This window comes from Oreochromis niloticus, linkage group LG18 (assembly GCF_001858045.2).
Source record: "Oreochromis niloticus isolate F11D_XX linkage group LG18, O_niloticus_UMD_NMBU, whole genome shotgun sequence".
Taxonomy (NCBI): Eukaryota; Metazoa; Chordata; class Actinopteri; order Cichliformes; family Cichlidae; genus Oreochromis; species Oreochromis niloticus.
Genome location: NC_031982.2, coordinates 12,201,011 through 12,222,290, shown reverse-complemented (window position 1 = coordinate 12,222,290; position 21,280 = coordinate 12,201,011). Strand labels below are relative to the sequence as shown.

At 41.0% G+C, this 21,280-nt stretch overlaps 1 protein-coding gene across 3 annotated transcripts in view; it reads left to right on the top strand.

The window, feature by feature from the left end:
• dnah9l (dynein, axonemal, heavy polypeptide 9 like) overlaps positions 1 to 21,266 on the top strand; it is a 36,576-nt gene extending 15,310 nt beyond the window's left edge. Inside the window, exons 35-91 of one of the 3 annotated variants that reach the window (XM_013270477.3) lie at positions 245 to 401; positions 518 to 663; positions 742 to 897; positions 991 to 1,129; positions 1,530 to 1,622; positions 1,759 to 1,953; positions 2,791 to 2,868; positions 3,013 to 3,145; positions 3,473 to 3,600; positions 3,821 to 3,969; positions 4,078 to 4,228; positions 4,340 to 4,471; positions 4,557 to 4,730; positions 4,846 to 5,050; positions 5,444 to 5,609; positions 5,759 to 5,861; positions 6,189 to 6,326; positions 6,434 to 6,535; positions 6,838 to 6,999; positions 7,154 to 7,237; positions 7,602 to 7,711; positions 7,818 to 7,980; positions 8,095 to 8,218; positions 8,476 to 8,618; positions 8,712 to 8,873; positions 9,109 to 9,168; positions 9,264 to 9,437; positions 9,508 to 9,654; positions 9,885 to 9,998; positions 10,159 to 10,302; positions 10,991 to 11,173; positions 11,316 to 11,321; positions 11,483 to 11,584; positions 11,704 to 11,838; positions 12,949 to 13,122; positions 13,258 to 13,390; positions 13,510 to 13,612; positions 13,752 to 13,874; positions 14,681 to 14,885; positions 15,358 to 15,522; positions 15,639 to 15,779; positions 15,923 to 16,093; positions 16,164 to 16,286; positions 16,378 to 16,571; positions 16,703 to 16,851; positions 17,021 to 17,148; positions 17,313 to 17,450; positions 17,633 to 17,722; positions 17,807 to 17,998; positions 18,158 to 18,277; positions 18,635 to 18,694; positions 18,858 to 19,040; positions 19,291 to 19,473; positions 19,800 to 19,915; positions 20,143 to 20,255; positions 20,347 to 20,487; positions 20,986 to 21,266. In XM_013270477.3, coding sequence (XP_013125931.2) covers positions 245 to 401; positions 518 to 663; positions 742 to 897; positions 991 to 1,129; positions 1,530 to 1,622; positions 1,759 to 1,953; positions 2,791 to 2,868; positions 3,013 to 3,145; positions 3,473 to 3,600; positions 3,821 to 3,969; positions 4,078 to 4,228; positions 4,340 to 4,471; positions 4,557 to 4,730; positions 4,846 to 5,050; positions 5,444 to 5,609; positions 5,759 to 5,861; positions 6,189 to 6,326; positions 6,434 to 6,535; positions 6,838 to 6,999; positions 7,154 to 7,237; positions 7,602 to 7,711; positions 7,818 to 7,980; positions 8,095 to 8,218; positions 8,476 to 8,618; positions 8,712 to 8,873; positions 9,109 to 9,168; positions 9,264 to 9,437; positions 9,508 to 9,654; positions 9,885 to 9,998; positions 10,159 to 10,302; positions 10,991 to 11,173; positions 11,316 to 11,321; positions 11,483 to 11,584; positions 11,704 to 11,838; positions 12,949 to 13,122; positions 13,258 to 13,390; positions 13,510 to 13,612; positions 13,752 to 13,874; positions 14,681 to 14,885; positions 15,358 to 15,522; positions 15,639 to 15,779; positions 15,923 to 16,093; positions 16,164 to 16,286; positions 16,378 to 16,571; positions 16,703 to 16,851; positions 17,021 to 17,148; positions 17,313 to 17,450; positions 17,633 to 17,722; positions 17,807 to 17,998; positions 18,158 to 18,277; positions 18,635 to 18,694; positions 18,858 to 19,040; positions 19,291 to 19,473; positions 19,800 to 19,915; positions 20,143 to 20,255; positions 20,347 to 20,487; positions 20,986 to 21,233 — 7,951 coding nt within the window. In that variant the 3' untranslated portion in view covers positions 21,234 to 21,266. Of the gene's footprint in view, positions 1 to 244; positions 402 to 517; positions 664 to 741; positions 898 to 990; positions 1,130 to 1,529; positions 1,623 to 1,758; positions 1,954 to 2,790; positions 2,869 to 3,012; positions 3,146 to 3,472; positions 3,601 to 3,820; positions 3,970 to 4,077; positions 4,229 to 4,339; positions 4,472 to 4,556; positions 4,731 to 4,845; positions 5,051 to 5,443; positions 5,610 to 5,758; positions 5,862 to 6,188; positions 6,327 to 6,433; positions 6,536 to 6,837; positions 7,000 to 7,153; positions 7,238 to 7,601; positions 7,712 to 7,817; positions 7,981 to 8,094; positions 8,219 to 8,475; positions 8,619 to 8,711; positions 8,874 to 9,108; positions 9,169 to 9,263; positions 9,438 to 9,507; positions 9,655 to 9,884; positions 9,999 to 10,158; positions 10,303 to 10,990; positions 11,174 to 11,315; positions 11,322 to 11,482; positions 11,585 to 11,703; positions 11,839 to 12,948; positions 13,123 to 13,257; positions 13,391 to 13,509; positions 13,613 to 13,751; positions 13,875 to 14,680; positions 14,886 to 15,357; positions 15,523 to 15,638; positions 15,780 to 15,922; positions 16,094 to 16,163; positions 16,287 to 16,377; positions 16,572 to 16,702; positions 16,852 to 17,020; positions 17,149 to 17,312; positions 17,451 to 17,632; positions 17,723 to 17,806; positions 17,999 to 18,157; positions 18,278 to 18,634; positions 18,695 to 18,857; positions 19,041 to 19,290; positions 19,474 to 19,799; positions 19,916 to 20,142; positions 20,256 to 20,346; positions 20,488 to 20,985 lie in introns of those variants that run through there. The other 2 variants (XR_003215027.1, XM_025900600.1) reach the window with 2 other exon arrangements.
• Positions 21,267 to 21,280: the final 14 nt, after the last annotated feature.

Genomic DNA, 21,280 nt, shown 5'->3' with positions numbered 1-21,280 from the left:
ATTAGTAATGATTTGTATTCTAAAGGGAGACTTTTAGATATGAGTAAGGGTATGCATAATTACTAGACTTGCTTTGCATCTACAAACAAGGCCGCTTTACTTTAGCCCTACCATCTTAATGCTACAGTCAAGCTGTGCAGAACGTGATAGTAGGCACCCATGCAAAATGTAAGTGCAAAGATTTAATCCAAATTATCTATTACTTTCTTCTCCTGTGATTTAAATCTCAACCGTACCATGACAGGTGTTACATAACCCTGACCCAGTCCCTCCATCTGACTATGAGTGGTGCTCCATCAGGCCCAGCTGGCACTGGTAAAACAGAGACTACTAAGGACCTTGGACGCTCCCTGGGTATCATGGTATATGTGTTCAACTGCTCTGAACAGATGGACTACAAGGTAACCTGGACTGCACAGATGTTTCTTCTAGTGCCCGTTTATGTCACATTTATTCTTTTTTTATGTTGTTTATTGATATTTATTCCACCATTCAGCCATAGCGTCTCATCCTCCAGTCTATAGGTAACATCTATAAGGGCCTGGCTCAGACAGGAGTGTGGGGTTGCTTTGATGAATTCAACAGGATCTCAGTGGACGTTCTGTCTGTGGTAGCTGTGCAAGTCAAGACTATACAGGATGCTGTACGCAACAAAAAACAGAGGTATTATGTGGAAATAATGACATGTATGTTGTACCATCTATACATTTGTCTACTAATCCATTCTGTATATTTTCTAAGCATCCATGTAGCAGCATGCATTTGTTGCTGTGTATGTAGGTTTCATTTTCTGGGGGAGGAGATTGAGCTGAAGCCAACAGTAGGAATCTTCATCACTTTGAACCCAGGTTATGCTGGAAGAGCAGAGCTCCCAGAGAACCTCAAGGCTCTATTCAGGTCTGATATGAGACAAAGAGGAGACTTTAGGGTGCAATAAATAAATGTCAGATATTATGTGATTATTTATTGATTAATTTTCTAAATGCTCAGGCCCTGTGCGATGGTGATCCCAGATTTTGAACTGATCTGTGAGATCATGTTGGTGGCTGAAGGATTCATAGATGCACGGCTACTGGCACGCAAATTCATCAGTCTCTACACTCTTTGTAAAGAGCTGCTATCCAAACAAGTGCGTACATGCAAACAATTTGTCAATAAACTGAACGAACTCTGACTATTTCTTCAGGGGGTTTTTCTGATGAGTGGAGGGAAGAAGAGGAATTTAATTTCCCTGTCAACGTTCTTATAGGCATCAGAAGTGTGGTCCAGCTTTTATTAAAATGCAAAGTAGTGGTAGTGCCATTCATCAGATTCTGGTTTTGTGTTTAGGTGTGAAGATTAATCACCATAACCTTCCTATTTATATTCCAGTTCCTCTGTGTGTGATGTAGTGAATATAGTAAATTAATAAAAATACTAAAATACTATTTTTGCTTATACTGTGTGGACTACTATCTCTAAGCTTAAGCCTGCTGTTTGTGTCCTTCTATTATAACATCCACAAGCACTTAAATTGCTTATTTTGTCAGGATCATTATGATTGGGGTTTGCGGGCTATCAAATCAGTGCTGGTTGTGGCTGGATCTCTGAAGAGAGAGGAGCGTAGCAGACCTGAAGAACAGGTGTGTATCTCTTCGCGATCACTAATGAGAGCTGTTCTTTACACTGAAGTGTTTCAGCTCTCACGGTTGTTTCCAGAAATTTGAGGTTATCAGAAATTGCCTCATCAAAACTGTGCGCCCAACATTGTCTCACCAGGTGTTGATGCGGGCTCTTAGAGACTTCAACCTTCCTAAGATCGTGACGAGTGATGTTCCCATCTTCCTTGGGTTGATCAGTGACCTCTTTCCACAGCTGGATGTGCCCAGGAAGAGAGACCCAAAGCTAGAAAATGCTGTTCGCCAGTCAGTCAGTGAGCTGCGTCTGCAGCCTGAGGAAAATTTCATACTTAAGGTTCATCTGTGTTTTTATTATATACTATAGTTGGTTTTAATTCCTCATTTATTTGGCAACACCTTTCGTTAGTGCTGGTAACGGTGAACAAAGTTTAATTCTAGATTTCTCAGAATTGTGGGAAAAAGAAAAACAGTTGTTATAATTAAAATGTCAAGTGATTATTTACCTTTTTCCATCATTCTGTGAGCACCGTGATGAGGTTTTCGTACCGTGGATGGCCTGAGTCTGCAGACAGCAGAGCACAGTGAAAGGATCTGTTACCTCGCTGTGAACCTGGAGGTGGAGTCTGTCACCTGCAGCTCTTCATCTGACAGTTCACTGTGGCTGCTCCTCGTTCCATTTTTCCCTGCAGTATTTCTGTTTAGTTTTTTTTTGCAGGGAATAAGGAAATACAGACACGCAGTTCATAAAGCTTCCAATATATAAACACTAATCAGTTGCCTCCTATTGTGTTCATTCAATTAGTGACTTAATAGACAAAAATCTTTAAAATCTAATAGAAGTATTAAATTAAGTGTTAAACTGCTTCTTTTTCAGTGACATATGAGCAATGATAGTTAAGGATGATCTGAAATCAACGTGCCAGATACTTATCACTTTACTAACACATTCATAAAGTTCTGAGCTAATTTTAAATTGGGGAAAATGCATAATTCCCACGGGTCAATAGAGGAACAATATATAAAGCTTTGTGGTTTGTAACATAAACTAGCTGTTAATAATTTTGGTTGTATTTTTTTTATTGTAAGATGAGACATCTCTCTGAGTGAACTTGCAGTATTTTAGAGTATTTTTTTCAGAAATCCCACCATTAATGTGATTCCATGTTTGCAGGTGACCCAGCTGGAGGAGCTGCTGGCTGTTAGACATTCTGTATTTGTAGTTGGTGGACCGGGTACTGGAAAAAGTCAGGTTAACTCAACTAATGAACATTTTTAAAACTGTTTATGTGGGGTTTTTTTTTTAAATATCTGTGTGATCCAACTTCTTGTACCCAAAATATGTCCAAACATATTAATTAAACCACTTATATAAATGATCTTGTTTACTTATCAGATCTTAAAGACTCTTCATAGGACTTATGCAAACATGAAGATGAAGCCCTTATGGAATGATATTAACCCTAAAGCTGTCACCACAGATGAGCTGTTTGGATACCTGCACCCTGCTACCAGAGAGTGGAAGGATGGTGAGAAGCAGGAGGATTATACAAAGGATTTCATGTGCAATAAATGATGATCAAGAGAACCAGTTTTTCCTCCAGAATTTGGGTCGCTGTCAAGTCTGATTTATTTTGGTGCCAAGACCATAATTTATTCCAAAGCCTCCTCTCAGAAATAATTAGAAAGTTAATGCACTTTTTCTATTTCACAGCCCGTTTAAATAGGTTTCGTGTGCAATAATTTCATTACGAGTTCATTTCACAATTTTGCATTCAATACCTTTTTTGCTGCAGTGATGGTTTAGTATGTAAAAATGGATTTACTATTGTATGTGTCACTGTTTCCTTTTACAGGCCTGTTCTCCTCTACCATGAGAGAGCTGACCTCGGTGGGCCATGATGGACCCAAATGGATTGTTCTGGATGGGGATATTGACCCTATGTGGATCGAGTCACTCAACACAGTTATGGATGACAATAAGGTGAGAGATCATCTCTATGTTTGCATTCTGCTAATGTTACATTTTTGTCTTTCATCCAGGAGTTTGAATATGTCTCGTTCTTTTTGTATTAACTTAACCAAATTCCAAATAAGTAATTAATATTTATATACATTTCTGCTGATGCCAGTCATTAAGTTAGTGCATACTTTATATTTTTGAACCAATGCTTGAGCTCCACTCCTTCTGCTTTTCCCTCCAGGTTCTGACACTTGCCAGTAACGAGAGGATCGGCTTGTCCTCGTCCATGCGTCTTCTCTTTGAGATCTCTCATCTGAAGGCTGCTACTCCAGCTACAGTGTCAAGGGCAGGAATACTCTATGTCAACCCACAGGACTTGGGTTGGAGCTCGTAAGACAAACACAATGCTTAAATGCACGCGTGAAATCACAGTCTTCCGTTTCTTTGATTTTCTTAAGGTTATCTTGGTTAGCAGAGCTGCCTTTACTGTGTTTTCAGTTATGTGACAAGTTGGATCGACACACGGCAAGCCCAGTCAGAGCGAGCCAACCTCACTATTTTGTTTGATAAGTACGTGCCATACTGTCTGGAACAAGTTCGCTGCAACCTGAAAACCATCACACCCATTCCAGAAAACAGCATGGTGCAGGTACATGTAGGGTTTTATGGATATCAAATGCAGCCTACGGAGCTATAATATTATATTTTTCTGTTGTTATTGTTCAGTCACATGCAGCATGTCTGTGTTTTGCTCAATCAGACATTGTGCTCGTTGTTGGACTGCTTGCTGATTGAGGACAACACTCCAGCCGATTCTCCCAGAGAACTCTATGAGATCTACTTTGTCTTTGCCTGTGTCTGGGCTTTTGGAGGCGCTCTCTTTCAAGATCATGTGTGTAGTGACTAACTGTTTCTTCTAATCGTATCAGATAATTCACATTATTATACCATATAATGACAGTGTTTTACCTTTATAGCTCAATGACTACCGTGCTGAATTTAGCCGCTGGTGGTCCAAAGAGATGAGAGCCGTAAAGTTTCCCTCACAAGGGACCGTCTTTGACTATTTCATTGACCCTGAGACTAAAAAGTTTACTCCGTGGAGTGAGAAGATGGTGCCATTTGAGCTGGAGCCTGATATTCCGTTACAGGTATGTTATTAGACTAATGAATGCGTGTGGTTGTCTACAGCAGGCCAGAGTGTCCTGTATAATCATTACATGTTGATTTAGATCTCTCAGTGCGCTCATCCGCTGTCTGTTTCAGACGGTGCTTGTCCACACTCCAGAGACCATCTGTCTCACCTACTTCATGGACCTTCTGCTTCAGAGAGGCAAACCTATCATGTTAGTGGGCAATGCAGGAGTGGGAAAAACTATTCTGGTGTCTGATAAAGTCGCTAAGCTGAAGGAGGATTATATAGTAGCAAAAGTTCCCTTCAACTACTACACCACATCTGCCATGCTCCAGCGTAAGGATCTCTGAAATGAGCATACACAAACAGATTTTTTTCACGTGTGTATTTTTTTATTAATATAGCAAATTGTATAATACATATTATAATATAATATGAAATATAATAGGACAAATCTAATAATCTGAAAAAAAGGCTTCTACTGAGATATGTGTGCTTCCTGTCTTTACATTATGTTGCTGTGGTAATATCTAATTGCGTTTGCCTATTCATACTGACTGAATGGCACAGGCTTCATCAATTTTCTTTCTGAATTTTGAAACTGAGTTTCCCTGTATCTTCAATTCTTTTTTCTTCAAATTGTTTAGATTTTCAGTCAGTGAGTTTTTGTGAAGACTGTTGTCACTTTGTCATTTTCCTAAACTGTCTTGTGTATTAAATGTACTCCAGGCGTCTTGGAGAAACCTCTAGAGAAGAAAGCTGGTCGTAAATTTGGTCCTCCCACCGCCAAGAGACTTATCTACTTCATAGATGACCTCAACATGCCTGAGGTGGATGTTTATGGGACTGTCCAGCCACACACGCTCATCCGCCAGCACCTTGATTACAGCCACTGGTAGGATAAGATGCACGTGATGGACTCGCGTATTTATACTGCTTTCATACTGCCAAAGTGTACAATTACACATCTTTACTCTGTACACAACTGTTACACAGAGTTTAGTGCTTAGTGTGAATTTTAACCAACAGATCTTTGTACTGTAGGTATGACAGACAGCGGCTGATTTTGAAAGAAATCCATAACTGCCAGTATATCACCTGTATGAACCCAACAGCTGGAAGCTTCTCTATCAATCCCAGACTGCAGGTACTGCCACACATTTGCAAGTTCTTTATGCGTAAATTGTATTTGTTCGTAAATATTATTATCAATATTCTCATATCTACTGAAACTATACTTGATCACTATGGCTTTATACATAATTTCATTGAATACGTATTTAGAAAATTTGTTTCAAAGGGAACCATGTTTATGTTTTCTTTTGCCTGTTTTTCTTTTGTGTTTCAAAGACATGCAGAAACCATTTTTAGCTAATAAGAAAATTTTAAAGGTAGTTCAGAATGCAACTTTCTCAGTTTAAGTGGGTCCAGCCACAGATTCCTGTTGGTAAAATCTTTACTGCCTCCATTTCAGAGGCATTTCTCAGTGTTTGCAGTGCATTTCCCCAGTGCTGATGCATTAGCTACCATCTTCTCCAGCATCTTGTCAGCTCACTTTCTTCAGGGAGGATTTAGCTACGGGGTCTCTCGCTCAGTTGGAACTCTCATTCAGGTACTGTACACTTACAGTGCTAGTGCAGCATTCATTTGTATTAAAACCTGACTTGAGACAACATTCATCTGTTTCTGTGTCACTATCTTTTGATTCTCCTCAAACAGGCAGCTATCTGCCTGCACCAGAAAATGAGCCAGAACTTTCTTCCTACAGCCATACGCTTCCACTATATCTTCAATCTGCGAGACCTTTCCAACATATTTCAGGTAACACACTTTTCTCAGTCATCCAGAAAAAAATGAAAACATAAAAATATAACTGAAACAATACTTACTTCTGTTAAAGATCATTTCCTTGAACTGGTTAAAAGCATGCTGTTGACTCCTTTTTTCACTCATGGCAGCAAATACAAAAACGTCATATGAATGCATTTGCAAAACTGTCATTGGTGGTGGCTTGCCTTATATTTTACTTTTGTAGGAATGTTAATGCTGAAAAACTGAAAAATCTGGTGTCAAAAGTTCTCTCGTGGCATAGTTATGTGTTTATTAATACGATTTCTGTATAGGGCATCCTGTTTGCCTTGCCAGAAAGCATCCGTTACCCCATGGACCTGGTGCACCTGTGGCTTCATGAGAGCTCCAGGGTCTACTCAGACAAACTGATGGAAGAAAAAGATGTGGAACTCTTTAATAAAATCCTGTTGGACACTGGCAAGAGATATTTCGAAGTAAGACATGGGCGATTTAAAATGCGACCTTAATCTTAAAAATGTTTCAAAATGTAAGAGGTATCGCAGAAGTGATGCTTTTGGTATTTAGTATTAAAGTCAGCTATGGCATGTTCAGTATTTTCTTGTTTGTTTGTCCTGCCAACCTCTCCAGGGAATAGATGAGTCCATCTTTATCCACCAGCCTTTGGTGTACTGCCACTTTGCCCAGGGAGTGGGAGAGCCTCGCTATCACCAGGTTTGACACATTCATACACACACAAGCTAGTCTGCACTCCAAGTTCTTTATAGAGTTTAAAATAAGAGTTAAGAGTGTAGTCAAATACTTTATGGGAGTTTAATTGCTTATCACTTGAATCAGTACTGTAGCATACTTATTTAGTGGCCTCCTGGCACAGATGTGGCAGATGTGTCGTATCTGCTCTGACAGAAACCAGAAATGAGGATGACTGTATTGTCGCTAGCAAAAAGATTGCCTGTCTTTGATATGTGTGTGGCATCTTAGTTTCATTGTATATGGAATGTACCACGTAGACACGGAGCAGTGCTGGCTTTCCTCAAGAGAGACAAGTTTATTTGTTTTATTTTTCCTTTCTTGTCAGGCTTCAGACTGGGAGAAGCTCCAGAAGACACTGGCTGATGCTCTAGAGCACTATAATGAGTTGCACGCTGTCATGGACTTGGTACTGTTTGAAGAAGCGATCCAGCATGTGTAAGAGACACACACAGACACAAACTAACATGCACAAAAAAGAATTTACAAAGCAAATGTAAACCACAGGCAAGAAACACACCATCAATTCTGTGTTTGTGCCCAGGTGTCGCATCAGTCGTATACTGGAGGCCCCCTATGGTAATGCCCTGCTGGTTGGGGTTGGTGGGAGTGGGAAGCAGAGCCTGTGTCGACTGGCTGCTTTCCTCAGCATGCTGGAGGTTTTCCAGATCACGCTGCGTAAAGGTTATGGAATCAATGACCTCAAAGTAAATATGCACTTCCACATGCAAAACACGGTTGTATATCATAACACATCTGTTTTGAGTGATTTGGGATGTTTTTTTTCCCTGCTTTGTGTTTGCTGCAACCCTTGTCTGCAGAGTGACATAGCTGCATTGTATATAAAGGTGGGGGTGAAGAATATTGGGACAGTGTTTCTTCACACAGATGCCCAGATTCCAGATGAGCGCTTCCTGGTGCTGATCAACGACATGCTGGCCTCAGGTTTGGCTACACAGACCTGAACTGAGATAACTGAGATTTCTGCTTTAATAGCTGTCTTTTGCTGTCAGATCTAAGAAATGAATGTCATTTCTGCAAAAAATATTTTTGGATGGTGTCAGTGGCTTTGACAGCACAGAGTTGTGCATTTGAATAGATAGCAGAGAAGGCTCATTTGGTCACATAGACCTGCTCCAAGTAAGAGTGACTATATAAGAAAGAACAAATATACAGTGAGCTCGCATTCTTTGCATTTTTAGGGGATATTCCTGACCTTTTTAGTGATGAAGAAGCAGATATGATTGTTTCATCAATCCGTATGGAGCTGAGGGGATTAGGACTCATAGATACCAGAGACAACTGCTGGAGCTTTTTCATCGAAAGGATACGAAGACAGCTCAAGGTCTATAATGTAAACCACGTAGAAACTGTGATGTAATGATCAGTGTTGATAGTCATCTCACCAAATCCTTCTGTCACCCTTTCTGCCCTCCAGGTCGTCTTATGTTTCTCTCCAGTTGGATTCACGTTAAGGACACGTGCACGGAAGTTTCCAGCCCTAGTAAACTGTACAGCCATAAACTGGTTCCACTCTTGGCCTCAGCTTGCTCTGCAGTCCGTCAGCTCTACTTTCATAGAGAAAATACCTGGACTGGAGGTGCTTCGCGTTTAAATTCTGTCATACATTTTAAAGCTGCTTTTAAAAGTACTGACTCTGATACTGATTATGCAAGTGTTTCAAATAATAGATACCTAATAAGCATAAACAGGAACTAAAATAGCTATTAACTTAGACACATGTCTATAGCTACTTTTATGTGAATAAATCAAATAAGAAGGTTCTTCTTACTCTCTCAGTGAAGTGAATCAATGTGTGTGTTCATACTGTGCAGCCAAATGTGAGGGCATCTATCAGTGAGTTCATCTCCTACGCTCACACGAGTGTCAATGAGGTAAGAGCTGCGGCACAGCACTGCGAGCGATGACCCCACTTGATGTCTTCTTTGATATGATTTCTTGGTTTTCTTGTTGTGAATTCATCTCACAGGTGAGTGTCAAATACCAGCAGAGTGAGAAGCACTTCAACTATACCACACCAAAGAGTTTCCTAGAGTTTATGAAGTTGTACGGCAACCTGTTGAGGAAGAAACGCACAGAGCTGACTCAGAAGATGGAAAGATTAGAGAATGGACTTCAAAAACTGCAGACTACGGCGTCACAGGTCAGGGGGAAAATAACACCACATTGCACCAGTGCAATGTTTCTTGTTCTTACTTTTTTTTTTCCTTTAGGTGGAGGACCTCAAAGCGAAGTTAGCAGTGCAGGAGGTAGAGCTGTGGCAGAGAAACACGGACATCGAAGCCCTCATTGCTAAAATAGGACAACAGACAGACAAGCTGAACCAAGAGAGAGCTGTAGCTGATGCTGAGGAGCAGAGGGTAAGAGTGTGATTCTAGGGCCTCTCGAGCAGCAAAATGACACACTTAAAGCCATGTATTTTCAGAATTACTGCACATTTTGAGGTTCATTTTAAACCACTTTGTCAATGAGAGGGCCATTAGAGAAGAGAGGGCAGAGAAGTAATAACATAGGTCAGAAACAAGCCAAACTTTCAGCAATCCATTCACAGCATACACACACACGCGCGTGTTGTATTTTTGTGATTCAGGTGGCAGCAATCCAAGCTAAAGTGACCAAACAGCAACAGGAGACTGAAGAGGACTTGGCGAAGGCTGAACCTGCCCTACAGGCAGCCAACACAGCTCTCAATACACTCAACAGAGTAAAACACTTGCACACACATAAAGTTTTACTTCATTTCATTCAATTTATTTTATGAGTCCATTGCAAGCATAAAAGAAATCTAATAAAGTTGTCCTGAGCTCAGGCCCCTGATTAAAAATGTGGGCGTTTGTGCATTCGTGTGCATCTGTTTGATCTAGTTAAACCTGACAGAGCTGAGGACGTTTCCCAACCCTCCAGCCATCGTCACCAACGTCTCAGCAGCTGTTCTAGTGCTACTGGCTCCTCAAGGCCGAATCCCCAAAGATCGCAGCTGGAAAGCTTCCAAGGTGGTCATGAGCAAGGTGATAGGATTTTTAGGTTTTAGTTTTCCTTTATTTAATGGCTTGATACCACCAAAGTAAATCCATTTTAGGTTAGTGTTATGGTAGATCTGGTGACCTGTCCGTGTACCAACCTTTCATTTGAAAGCTAGGATAGGCTCCAGTCCCACTGCAAACCTGAACTGGATACACTATTAGAAAAATAAATGGATGAATGAAAACCATAAAACGAATACAAAACCAAAAAAAAAATCTCTCTAATCATCTGAGATAAAAATATTTAACATTTAAAGCACGACCTTCTCTTTTAGTCTTCATCCTTGCACAACTCCAATTTAATATTGATTGCAACTGCACTTATTTTGTTCTGTGACTGTTTGCACTTTTCAATCTGATATGCTTTGATGAACCCATTCATATTTAATTTTTGTATTATAGGGTTCTTTCATATTTTTAATATCTCCTGTATCCTGTGTTGTTGATACCACCTTGGCTCAAACACTCTTTTTTTAAAGAGAGGTTTAACCTCTGTGAGGCACTATGCTGGTTGAAAAAAGTAACAACTAAAGCAATGTTCACACTCTTTTTTTTTGTAGTTAATTCTACTTTTTGACTCAGGATTTAGAATTCAAAAATGTTGAAAAATATTTTGTTAATTTGAAACCATTTGATGTAACGCACACCCGTTTGCACACAAATGCTTGTGCAGGTGGATGACTTCCTGCAGGCTCTGGTAAACTTTGACAAAGAGAACATCCCTGAGGCCACGGTGAGATGTGTGAGAGATGAATACCTCAGTGACCCAGAGTTCAACCCTGACTTTGTAAAACAGAAATCCTCTGCCGCTGCGGGCCTTTGTGCATGGGTGATCAACATCATCCGCTTCCACGAGGTAAACATCTAAACCATCTGCCACATATAGTTAGTGTCATCCAGGCTAATCCATTTGCTATATTTTTTTTCTGTGTAAAACACTTTGTTTGTTTGATTTGTTTTTTTGCCTTTTTCCCCAAAACTTGTGCTGCCTTGGATAGATTTTTGTAAGTACATCTCGTCTCTTATTTCTTTATTATAGGATTATATGAAGAATATTTGATGAATATGTTGATTAGACAAGCTGTTTGTTATTTTGGATGATGTTCCTTATAACAAAGGTTATACTGTATTTTAGTTTCAGCTGTAAGGATGTGCTTGTTTCCAGGTGCTCTGCGAGGTAGAGATGAAGAGAATGTGTCTGACTCAGGCTAACGCTGATTTGGCTGAGGCTGCTGAGAAGCTAGACGCCCTGCGGAAAAAACTAGCTGTACGTCTGTTTAAATTGGACAGATTGGATTATTTGGTGCTTGACAACAAAATTAATTAGTTATTTGCAAATGCCAGCATTCATAATATTTTCATCTGTTCCCTTTTCTCCTTTCTCAGGAGCTGGATAGTAGTCTGGAAACTCTGAAAATAGCTTTTGAGAAGGCAACATCAGAGAAACTTCGCTTTCAGGAAGAGGTCAACCGCACAAACAAGACAATAGAGCTTGCTAATCGGCTGGTCAAAGGACTAGAGGTAAGTTTACAGTGCTGTGCAAAAGTCATAAGCCACCTCTCATTTCTTTATATTCTGCTGGGAAAAAGGGAAATAGATTCTGTGATTTACTTAAAAATGTGCTTACCTACATGTAAATACAGTATAGGCAAAAACAGACTTTGTACAGTTGTTATATGCTATGACCACCTTTATTATCTGCAACACAGCCCGAACTCCCGTAGGAAGGCTTTCTTGTAATCTCTCAAAAAAATCCAGTATTTTTCAGGAATAGCTCTCCAGGCATGTTGAAGGACATTGGAAGCTCTTCTTTAAATGTTGGCTGACTCTTGTTCTGTTCTGTCCAGATGATCCCACACTGCTTCAATAATGTTGAGGTCCGGGCTCTGATAGTGTTAATTGTGCGTTTTTCTATCCATTTATGCTTTTACTGCATTGAGAATCATTGTCACGCTGAAGAATTAAGTAATCATTTGAACCACAAATGTGACATTTGTATTCATCACTCCATCAGACCTGTTGTCACTGATTTTCAGCGCAGTTCTTGTGTATTTGGCATACCTCAGTCTTTTCCCCCAGTTTCCCCTCTTTAAGAAGGGAAACCTCTTAGTCTCAGCGACCCCTCCACTCAGACTATTTCTGAATACGCTTCAAGGAACAGTTCATTTAGGGGCTAGTTGATCCTGTGTCATTGTTTTTGTGTTTTGTGTCTTTGTTAAATTTTTTCCTATTTCTTGAGGACACTGTTCTGATACTGTTCATTTGCTTTAGTTTTTTTTAATGCCTGCAACTTCTTTTGCCCTCCACTTGCCAGGTTTCCCTCAAATTTTTTAGGGACACACTACACACCATGCTGCTGCCAGTTTTTTGGGCTAATAGCTCTAATACTATTTTATTCCTGTCAAACTGTGTTATCTTTGCATTTTTGGTAGATTCAGCTGAAGACATGAAAACAAATCATGTGTTTTTGCAGGCTGCTAGGAACAACAAGCCTAAAGATTCAAAAGCAGCCAATGTCCAAAGAAAAAAATTGAAAGACCTTCAGAAATCCTGGGGAACTATTGCTCAAGACCATTTTAAAAAGCTGTCTGAGTGTTACCCAGAGCAACTGTATCTGTGTGTGTTTTTCAGAGTGAGAACGTGCGCTGGGCTCACTCAGTGGCTCAGTACCATGAGCAGGAGGAAACGCTCTGTGGGGACGTCCTTCTAACCGCAGCCTTCATCTCTTATGCCGGATCCTTCTCAAAGAAGTACAGGAAAGAGCTGCTGGACAACCTCTGGATGCCGTTCCTACACAGCCAGAAGGTTAAAATCTTAAAACACTGAGATATGTCCTTTAATTTTCTTCTGCAAATGCAGTTATTCCCTCCGGTATCTTTGCCGTTCCACAACAGCTTGTGTCTTATTTCTCTAATGAACACACACCATTGTTTCTATCAGATCCCCATTCCCATGACAGAGGGCTTAGATCCAGTGTCGATGTTGACTGATGATGCAATGGTTGCCCAGTGGAACAATGAAGGCTTACCAGGAGACAAAATGTCTACCCAGAATGCCACCATACTTACTAACTGTGAGTGGAGTTTTTCACTTAGTCTAACTGGCTTTTTATAACAAACATTACAAACGCTACGGTACTAGGTTTTCTTCTTAGCACATCTCCGTGTATAAATAAGGAGTTTATTGTTGCAGGTGAGCGCTGGCCTCTCCTTATCGACCCTCAGCTGCAGGGCATCAAATGGATTAAGAGTCGCTATGGTAACAGCCTCAAGGTTGTCAGTCTGGGGCAGAGAGGGTGAGTGTTTCCTTTGTTGATGCTTGCTTGAGACCTCCACAGCTCAAGGAAGTGTAAATTTGTTTAGTAGCAATTCAGAAATAATAACAGTGCTACAGTTTCTACAGTTTTTATCAATTAATCTTAAATGTTGTTACAGATATGTAGATGTTATTGAACAGGCTGTAGTGGCAGGGGACACTGTCCTCATCGAGAACCTCGAGGAGACGATTGACCCTGTTATTGACCCCCTTCTGGGTCGACACACAATCAAGAAGGGCAGGTAACACACAGAAATGCTGTCATTGAGTTTTTTTCCTTTATGCAGGTGCTTTAAGAACTGGACTAAATTTGTACACAGATATTTGTGAATGAAGCCCAATTTAAGGGAAAGCTTTTTCCTTGAAGAAGTACTGCATTACTTGGTTAAGTACTCACCTAGTCATCAGGGCAGATAGTAGCAGATAAGGACACTGAAAAATAAAAGCCTTGTAAAAATAAAATCTGCCAGTAAAGTTACAAAAAAAGATGTTGTTATAGATTAAACATGATGTAGAAAAAAAACTGTAAGACTCCAGGAGAATTCAATCAATTTTCACATATTATTATTAAAAAATGAACACATGAACAGAGCTGATTTGTTCCATCAGAAATGTATTGATCTATGTTCAGTCCTATCTGTAGGGTTTTGTGAACCTTTCGATACATGTTTATGCGTTGAAAGCAAAGGAGGTGGGTTGAGGGTTATGGCTCAGAAGGAAGAAGAAGTGGGTAAATTCAGAAGGAGAAAATGGTTAGGAGGCTGGTGGGGGTGGGATGGTAGAGAGTGGGTAAAGAGAGAGGATAATTGGAAGGGGGGGTCTAAGGAGGTATGGGGAGAAGGTAGATTGGAGAGAGAGTGGGAGTGGGTAAGGTAGAAAGGAGAGAAGGGAGTGGGGGTGGGGTGTAAGGAAGTAAGGATCTCGTCACTTATCCACAACTTGCTCACCAATGCCACTTTTCCATGTATAGCAGATCATTCATATGACACTGGGTTCATTCATTTTATCACGCTCCACCCTCTTCTTCTTACTTGTCCCGCTGCTACAGTTGTATAAAGGTTGGAGACAAAGAGTGTTTCTTCCATCCAGCCTTCAGACTGATTCTCCACACTAAGCTGGCTAATCCTCACTATAAGCCAGAGATTCAAGCCCAGACCACCCTCATTAATTTCACAGTGACCAGAGATGGATTGGAGGACCAGCTCCTGGCCCAGGTGGTGAATCAAGAGAGGCCAGATCTTGAGCAGCTTAAGGTAGAGTGGAACAGTTGATGGATTTCTCTGTTGATGCGTGTGTCCATTTTGTACTGCCTATCTGGGTCCGAGACCAGCAGTCTAAGTGTTTAAGACACGTTAAGGCCTCCCTCTCCCCAACCACTGCCTTTTGCTTCTCAAGGGGGCAGTATGCAATCTCCCACTTAATTCCTTTCTCCCTTGTGTACAAGACCTAAGTTACCTGAACTTTTCCACTTCAGGCAGCAACTAATTCCCTACCTGGAGTGGACAATCTACCTTTTCTGACTGGAAATAGTGTGCTCAGTCTCGATTTGCTGTTTGGTATTTAGCTGTCCCAGCTCATGTTGGAGTTCATCGTTTAATGAGGCCAGCTGGCGTTATTTCATCTCTGTTGCAGGTTTTGGTTTTCTTGGTAAAGTCTAGTATATGTAATTCATCATTCTGGTTCCATGTATGCTTCTTTTTATATATTTGCATCGTCTTCCTACAGAGTGAACTGACAAAGCAGCAGAACATGTTTAAGATTGAGCTGAAGCTTCTGGAGGACGAGCTGCTAACCCGGCTGTCTGCTGCAGAGAGTAACTTCCTTGGTGACAATGTGCTGGTGGAGAAGCTTGAGACCACAAAGCACACTGCTGCTGAGATTGAGATGAAGGTATCAGGTTACATGTCTGCGTCGTTGCAGTAACATGAATGGAATATTACAGCAAGTTAACCTACTTTTTACTCCCTTTCATATTTTCTCTTTTTTCTGTCATCTCTCATTCGCAGGTTCTGGAAGCAAAAGTTAATGAAGTAAAGATAAATGAAGCCAGAGAACACTATCGCCCTGTTGCTGTCAGAGCTTCTCTGCTCTACTTTATCATGAATGATCTTAACAAGATCAACCCCATGTACCAGTTCAGCCTCAAGGTAACCAGAAGTAAATATAGGGCCTGAACACAACCTAGGAACCAACAACTGAATATAACATAAGATGTAAAATATCCAAATTTATGTGAAATTATGCAGCAAACAAATACATCCTACAAACTGATTTGTCGTTTTGTTCTCAGGCCTTTAACGTTGTTTTCCACAAAGCAGTGGAGCTGGCAGAAGCCTGTGACGACGTAAAGAGCAGAGTAAACACGCTCATAGACTGTGTTACATACTCCACCTTCAACTACATCAGCAGGGGACTATTTGAGAGAGACAAGCTCACCTTTACAGCACAGCTGGCCTTCCAGGTGTGTATGTGTTTGTGGAAGGGTTAGAGAAAGACTGTGTTTGTCCCTGACTGTGTTCTCCCTGTTTCAGTTGCTCCTGATGAGTAAGGAGATAGTTGTGAGAGAGTTGGACTTCTTGCTGCGTTTTAACATTGACCACAGCTACATCAGCCCACTTGACTTTCTTTCCAACTCGGCATGGAGCGCCATCAAGGTTCACAGGCACATACACGCAGCATTTATTTTTGCTGGCATTTGAATTGCAGTGCAAATCAAAAACTGCTCTCTCCCTTGTATCGGTCCAGGTTATGAGTTTCACTGACGAGTTTCGTGGTCTGGATCGGGATATTGAAGGTTCACCCAAGCGCTGGAAGAAGCTGGTGGAGTCAGAGTGTCCCGAGAAGGAGAAGTTTCCTCAGGAGTGGAAGGGAAAAAGCTCGCTGCAGAAACTGATCATGATGAGAGCCCTGAGGCCCGACCGTATGACCTATGCTCTAAGGTGATGAGGATTTGTTTTCCTGCTTGTTTAACTGTGTTTTTGTCTTTTCTAATTTTTAGGTGTGTTTCCATATAAGGACTATTAAAAGCTGTGTTTGTTCATTCGTTTATGTCAATATAACCCGACCCTAGGAACTTTGTTGAAGAGAAGCTCGGTGTGAAGTATACAGAGGGACGAAAGACTGAATTTGCAAAGTCCTTTAGAGAAAGTGGTCCTTCCTCCCCTATTTTCTTCATCCTCTCCCCAGGAGTGGACCCACTTAAAGATGTCGAATCACTGGGTACTGTTCAGAAAGCTGCATGCATCCAAACACAATTGCCTGATCGTATACTGCAATGTGTTGATTTATTAATAATTTAAGTGTCTAGCCATTGCTTTACAGTTCAGTGACAGTTATATAACAGAGTGTTTAGGTTAGCACATAAAAAATCAGTCCTTTGTTTTCCCAGGAAGGAAGCTGGGCTTCACTATTGACCTTGGGAAGCTTCACAATGTCTCCCTGGGTCAAGGACAGGAGACTGTGGCTGAAATCGCCATGGAAAAGGCCGCTAAGGAGGGTCACTGGGTTATATTGCAGGTCCAGTTAAAAGAAAGATGCTCTTATTTGAACTACTTTAATAGACAAAACACATTTTCTCATGTTAGAATGGGGAGAATCTGAAAAAGAAATCAGCATGACAGTGCCTGTGGAGTATGCTACAGTATATTGAGCTTTGATTATGTGTTTCCATTTCCCTGCAGAACATCCATCTGGTTGCTCGCTGGCTGGGTGCGCTTGAGAAGCTCCTAGAGCGCTGCTGTGAAGACAGCCATCCTGACTACAGAGTGTTTATGAGCGCTGAGCCGGCATCTACACCCCAAGAACACATTATCCCACAGGTAAAGATTCAGCAAGCATGCAAGAAAAGTCACACTTTGTCTCACTTTAACACTTTAATGCAACATCTACACAATGAATTTATTCTCACAGCTGTCTTAACCTATACCAGCATTTCATTCACTGCATTATGGTTGCACACTTTAATAGTGACATCAAAGTTTGATTTATTTTTTTTACTCAGGGAATTCTGGAAAATGCTATAAAGATCACCAATGAACCTCCTACAGGCATGCATGCTAATCTACATGCTGCTCTGGATAACTTCGACCAGGTGATTTTTTTTCTTTCCTTGTGTTCTTTGTGCATTTGTTTTGATTTATTTATCAATTCACTTATTGTTTTGACTTCTCTCCAGGATATCCTGGATCAGTGCAGCCGTGAGCAGGAGTTTAAGACCATCCTGTTCTCTCTCTGTTACTTTCATGCCTGTGTGGCGGAGAGGAGGAAGTTTGGGCCTCAGGGTTGGAACAGAAAGTATCCATTCAGCACTGGAGATCTGACTATATCAGTTAATGTCCTTTACAATTACCTGGAGGCTAATGCACAGGTGGGTTTTGTTGTTGTTGTGGATAGGAAGCATGGTGTATAACTGGATGACCGAAACACTGATGTATGAGGTTGTCAGTGGCGCTGCGAGTGACGGTGCCACAGGACAATTAGGGTTGTGATTGCCTTGGCAGTGATTTTTATAATTATGATGACACAGGTGCCATGGGAGGACCTGAGGTATTTGTTTGGGGAAATCATGTATGGAGGACACATCACTGATGACTGGGACAGACGCCTCTGCAGAACTTATTTGGAAGAATACATGCAGCCCAACCAGGTTTGTGTGTGTGACAGTAAAAGAAAACACGGACGTAGTGTGCCAGCAAACCTGGCTGTGTTCTGCAGAAAAAGAACAGGCTTCTCCGCAGGCATTATATGGTAGCCAAATTTAACTGCTCTTCTTGTGCAGACTTGGGCCATTTTGGGATGAAAATCAGCTCCAGTTAGAGCAGATTGACTACTTTTTTTTACTATAGACTGTCCATAAAAGCTAAAAAATACTGGCATGAGTTCCTGGCAACCAGTTGCACCAGACCGAGGGAATTTTGCCGTCTGGGTTTGGAATAATTTTATGTTTTGTACAGTATGTGAGTCCTACAGCTAACAATACTTTTCTCTGTTTTGTGTCTCCTAGTTTGACCGGAAGCTTGCATTGGCACCGGGGTTTGTCATTCCCTCCAACCTGGATTATCAGGTAAGTTAAATCCAGTAGTTTTTTATTAAAGTTTACTTTGCACTATTGTACCTTAAACCCTGAAAAAATATTGTCATGTAAATGAATATTAAAGGCCAGTTTGTGTACTAAATATTTCTGACTGTACAGCTCATTAAATGAATGTGTTACTCTGCATCTCTAGGGCTACCATGATTTCATAGATGAGATGCTGCCCCATGAGAGCCCAGTGCACTATGGGTTGCATCCCAATGCAGAAATTGAGTTCCTGACAGTGACATCAGATAACCTTTTTCACACTCTGCTGGAGCTGCAGTCCCCTGATGTTGTGATTGGAGAGGGAACCTCACAAACACTAGAAGAGAAGGTAGATGTACAGGGGGGGGTTTTTTCTTGGAAGGTATAAAAAGACAATTATAGATCAAAACCAGTGACCAGTGAAGTCATAAAACAGATAAAAAGTACAGAAACAGATACGTTCACTCATCTAATGTTTAAATTATTCACAGTAGGAACACAGTTAACTTCTCTAATTCTAGGAGAACCAAGATACAAATGAGCAAACTAGTAAATCCAACATCTTGGACTGACTATATATTTGCTCCACACACATCCAGGTGAAATCAATTTTAGATGAAGTTCTGGAAAAGCTGCCAGAGGAGTACAACATGTCCGACATCACTTCCAAGACAGCTGAACGATCGCCATACATCCTGGTGTGCTTCCAGGAATGTGAGCGCATGAACACACTCATTTATGAGATACGCCGCTCGCTGAAGGAGCTTGACCTTGGACTCAAGGTATGCTTGACACCTTTGTGTGTTTGAATGGGTATTTACAGTAGAAGTAGAAAACTAGTCTGGATAATATATAAACACAGAAGGCATCACAGCACAGACTGTCAGCACAGCAGAGTGTGTGTCAAACAAATGATGTAAGGATGAAAAGAAGCCTGCATCAGGAGAAATCAAAGAAGCTTTTACTCTTCATGCAAAAATGTGTTCAGATGAGTTTCTGACAGTATTTACACTGCTGCTTTAGAGGTCACGTGTTAATGTCTCACTGATGTTAAATTACTACATGCATAAATTCTGACCTGTGCAGTTATACTGTTGCTCTCTCAAAGGGTGAACTGGCCATGTCCTCTGAGATGGAGAAGCTACAGGCAGCCTTGTTCTTTGACAACGTCCCAGATACCTGGACCAAGCTTGCCTACCCCTCAACTTACAGCCTGGCAATATGGTGTGTTTTTCTTTCTCCAGGGGATGGATTTCCCAAATCTTATATAAGACTCTGCATTTAATTTCAGCTGATGCAATTTTGCATAGTGTACAAGGGAATTAAATAAGCCAAGGTATTGTACTGTTATACATTTCGTATAGTGAAGAGTCGAGTTACAGTGCCCTATATAGTTTCCACATGACTGACATCATCCAAACAGCTGTCTCTGTCTATTCATTTGATGTCAGGTATAACGACGTGATGCAGCGTTGCAAAGAACTTGACAGCTGGACTCAGGACCTGTCTCTGCCCAGTGTTGTCTGGCTATCTGGGCTGTTCAACCCACAGTCCTTCCTCACTGGTAAAATTCATTTACAGCATATAGAAAAATTGTACTAATACATTGACTTCTAACTAATTCTTAGTTATTTCATCGTGTCCTTGCATTCCAGCTGTGATGCAGTCTCTGGCACGTAAGAATGAGTGGCCTCTTGATAAAGTGAATCTGACCGTGGATGTGACCAAGAAGTTTAAAGAAGAGTTCAACCAACCGGCCAGGGAGGGTGCATATGTGTATGGACTTTATATGGAAGGTAGAAACACTGCCACTTATTTTCTGTTTATTGTGGTGCAGCTTGGAGAGCCACAGGCCACTTCTTTGTGCATAATTCTCCTTGTCTTTGTTTTAGTTCAAATAAAATCATACATTTAACTGTGTGTATGTGCCTTTGCACTGGGGACAGTTGTCACAATATCTCAAAGTAGCTTGAGGGAATTTCATTAAGTTTAGCATAAACCGTTCACTTGGGCTCAAGGATTAATGATTGGAATTTGATGATCAGAGATCACCGGGACTCTATAAAGCATTTTTTTGCTTATAACTTCTAGATAGAATAAGCATATAATGATTAGTTGACATATTTAAGTGAAAATTTCACTGCAACATCATGATACTCTGCAAAAAACAGACTTACTTCTCAGGAGGAGCAGCAGATATGGCCTTGAACAGCAGCTAGGAGAGTTAATGGGGCCATAAAAATCCCCAAAAGTGTTTCAAGTCTTCTCTTTTCTTCACCTACGCCCGACTACAGGTGCAAGATGGGACACTCAGACCGGAGTGATAACTGAGGCTCGTTTAAAGGAACTGACCCCAGCCATGCCTGTTATCTCAGTTCGAGCTGTACCCAATGACCGTCAGGAAACCAGGAATATCTACGAGTGTCCCCTCTACAAGACCAAGATCAGAGGACCCACGTATGTTTGGACTTTCAGTCTAAAAACCAGGGAGCGACCTGCCAAATGGGTCCTGGCTGGATTGGCTCTTCTACTCAGTGTGTGAAAAAGTGTAAGAGTTCTCAGTGAAGATGCAGTGTGTCCTCAGTGCTC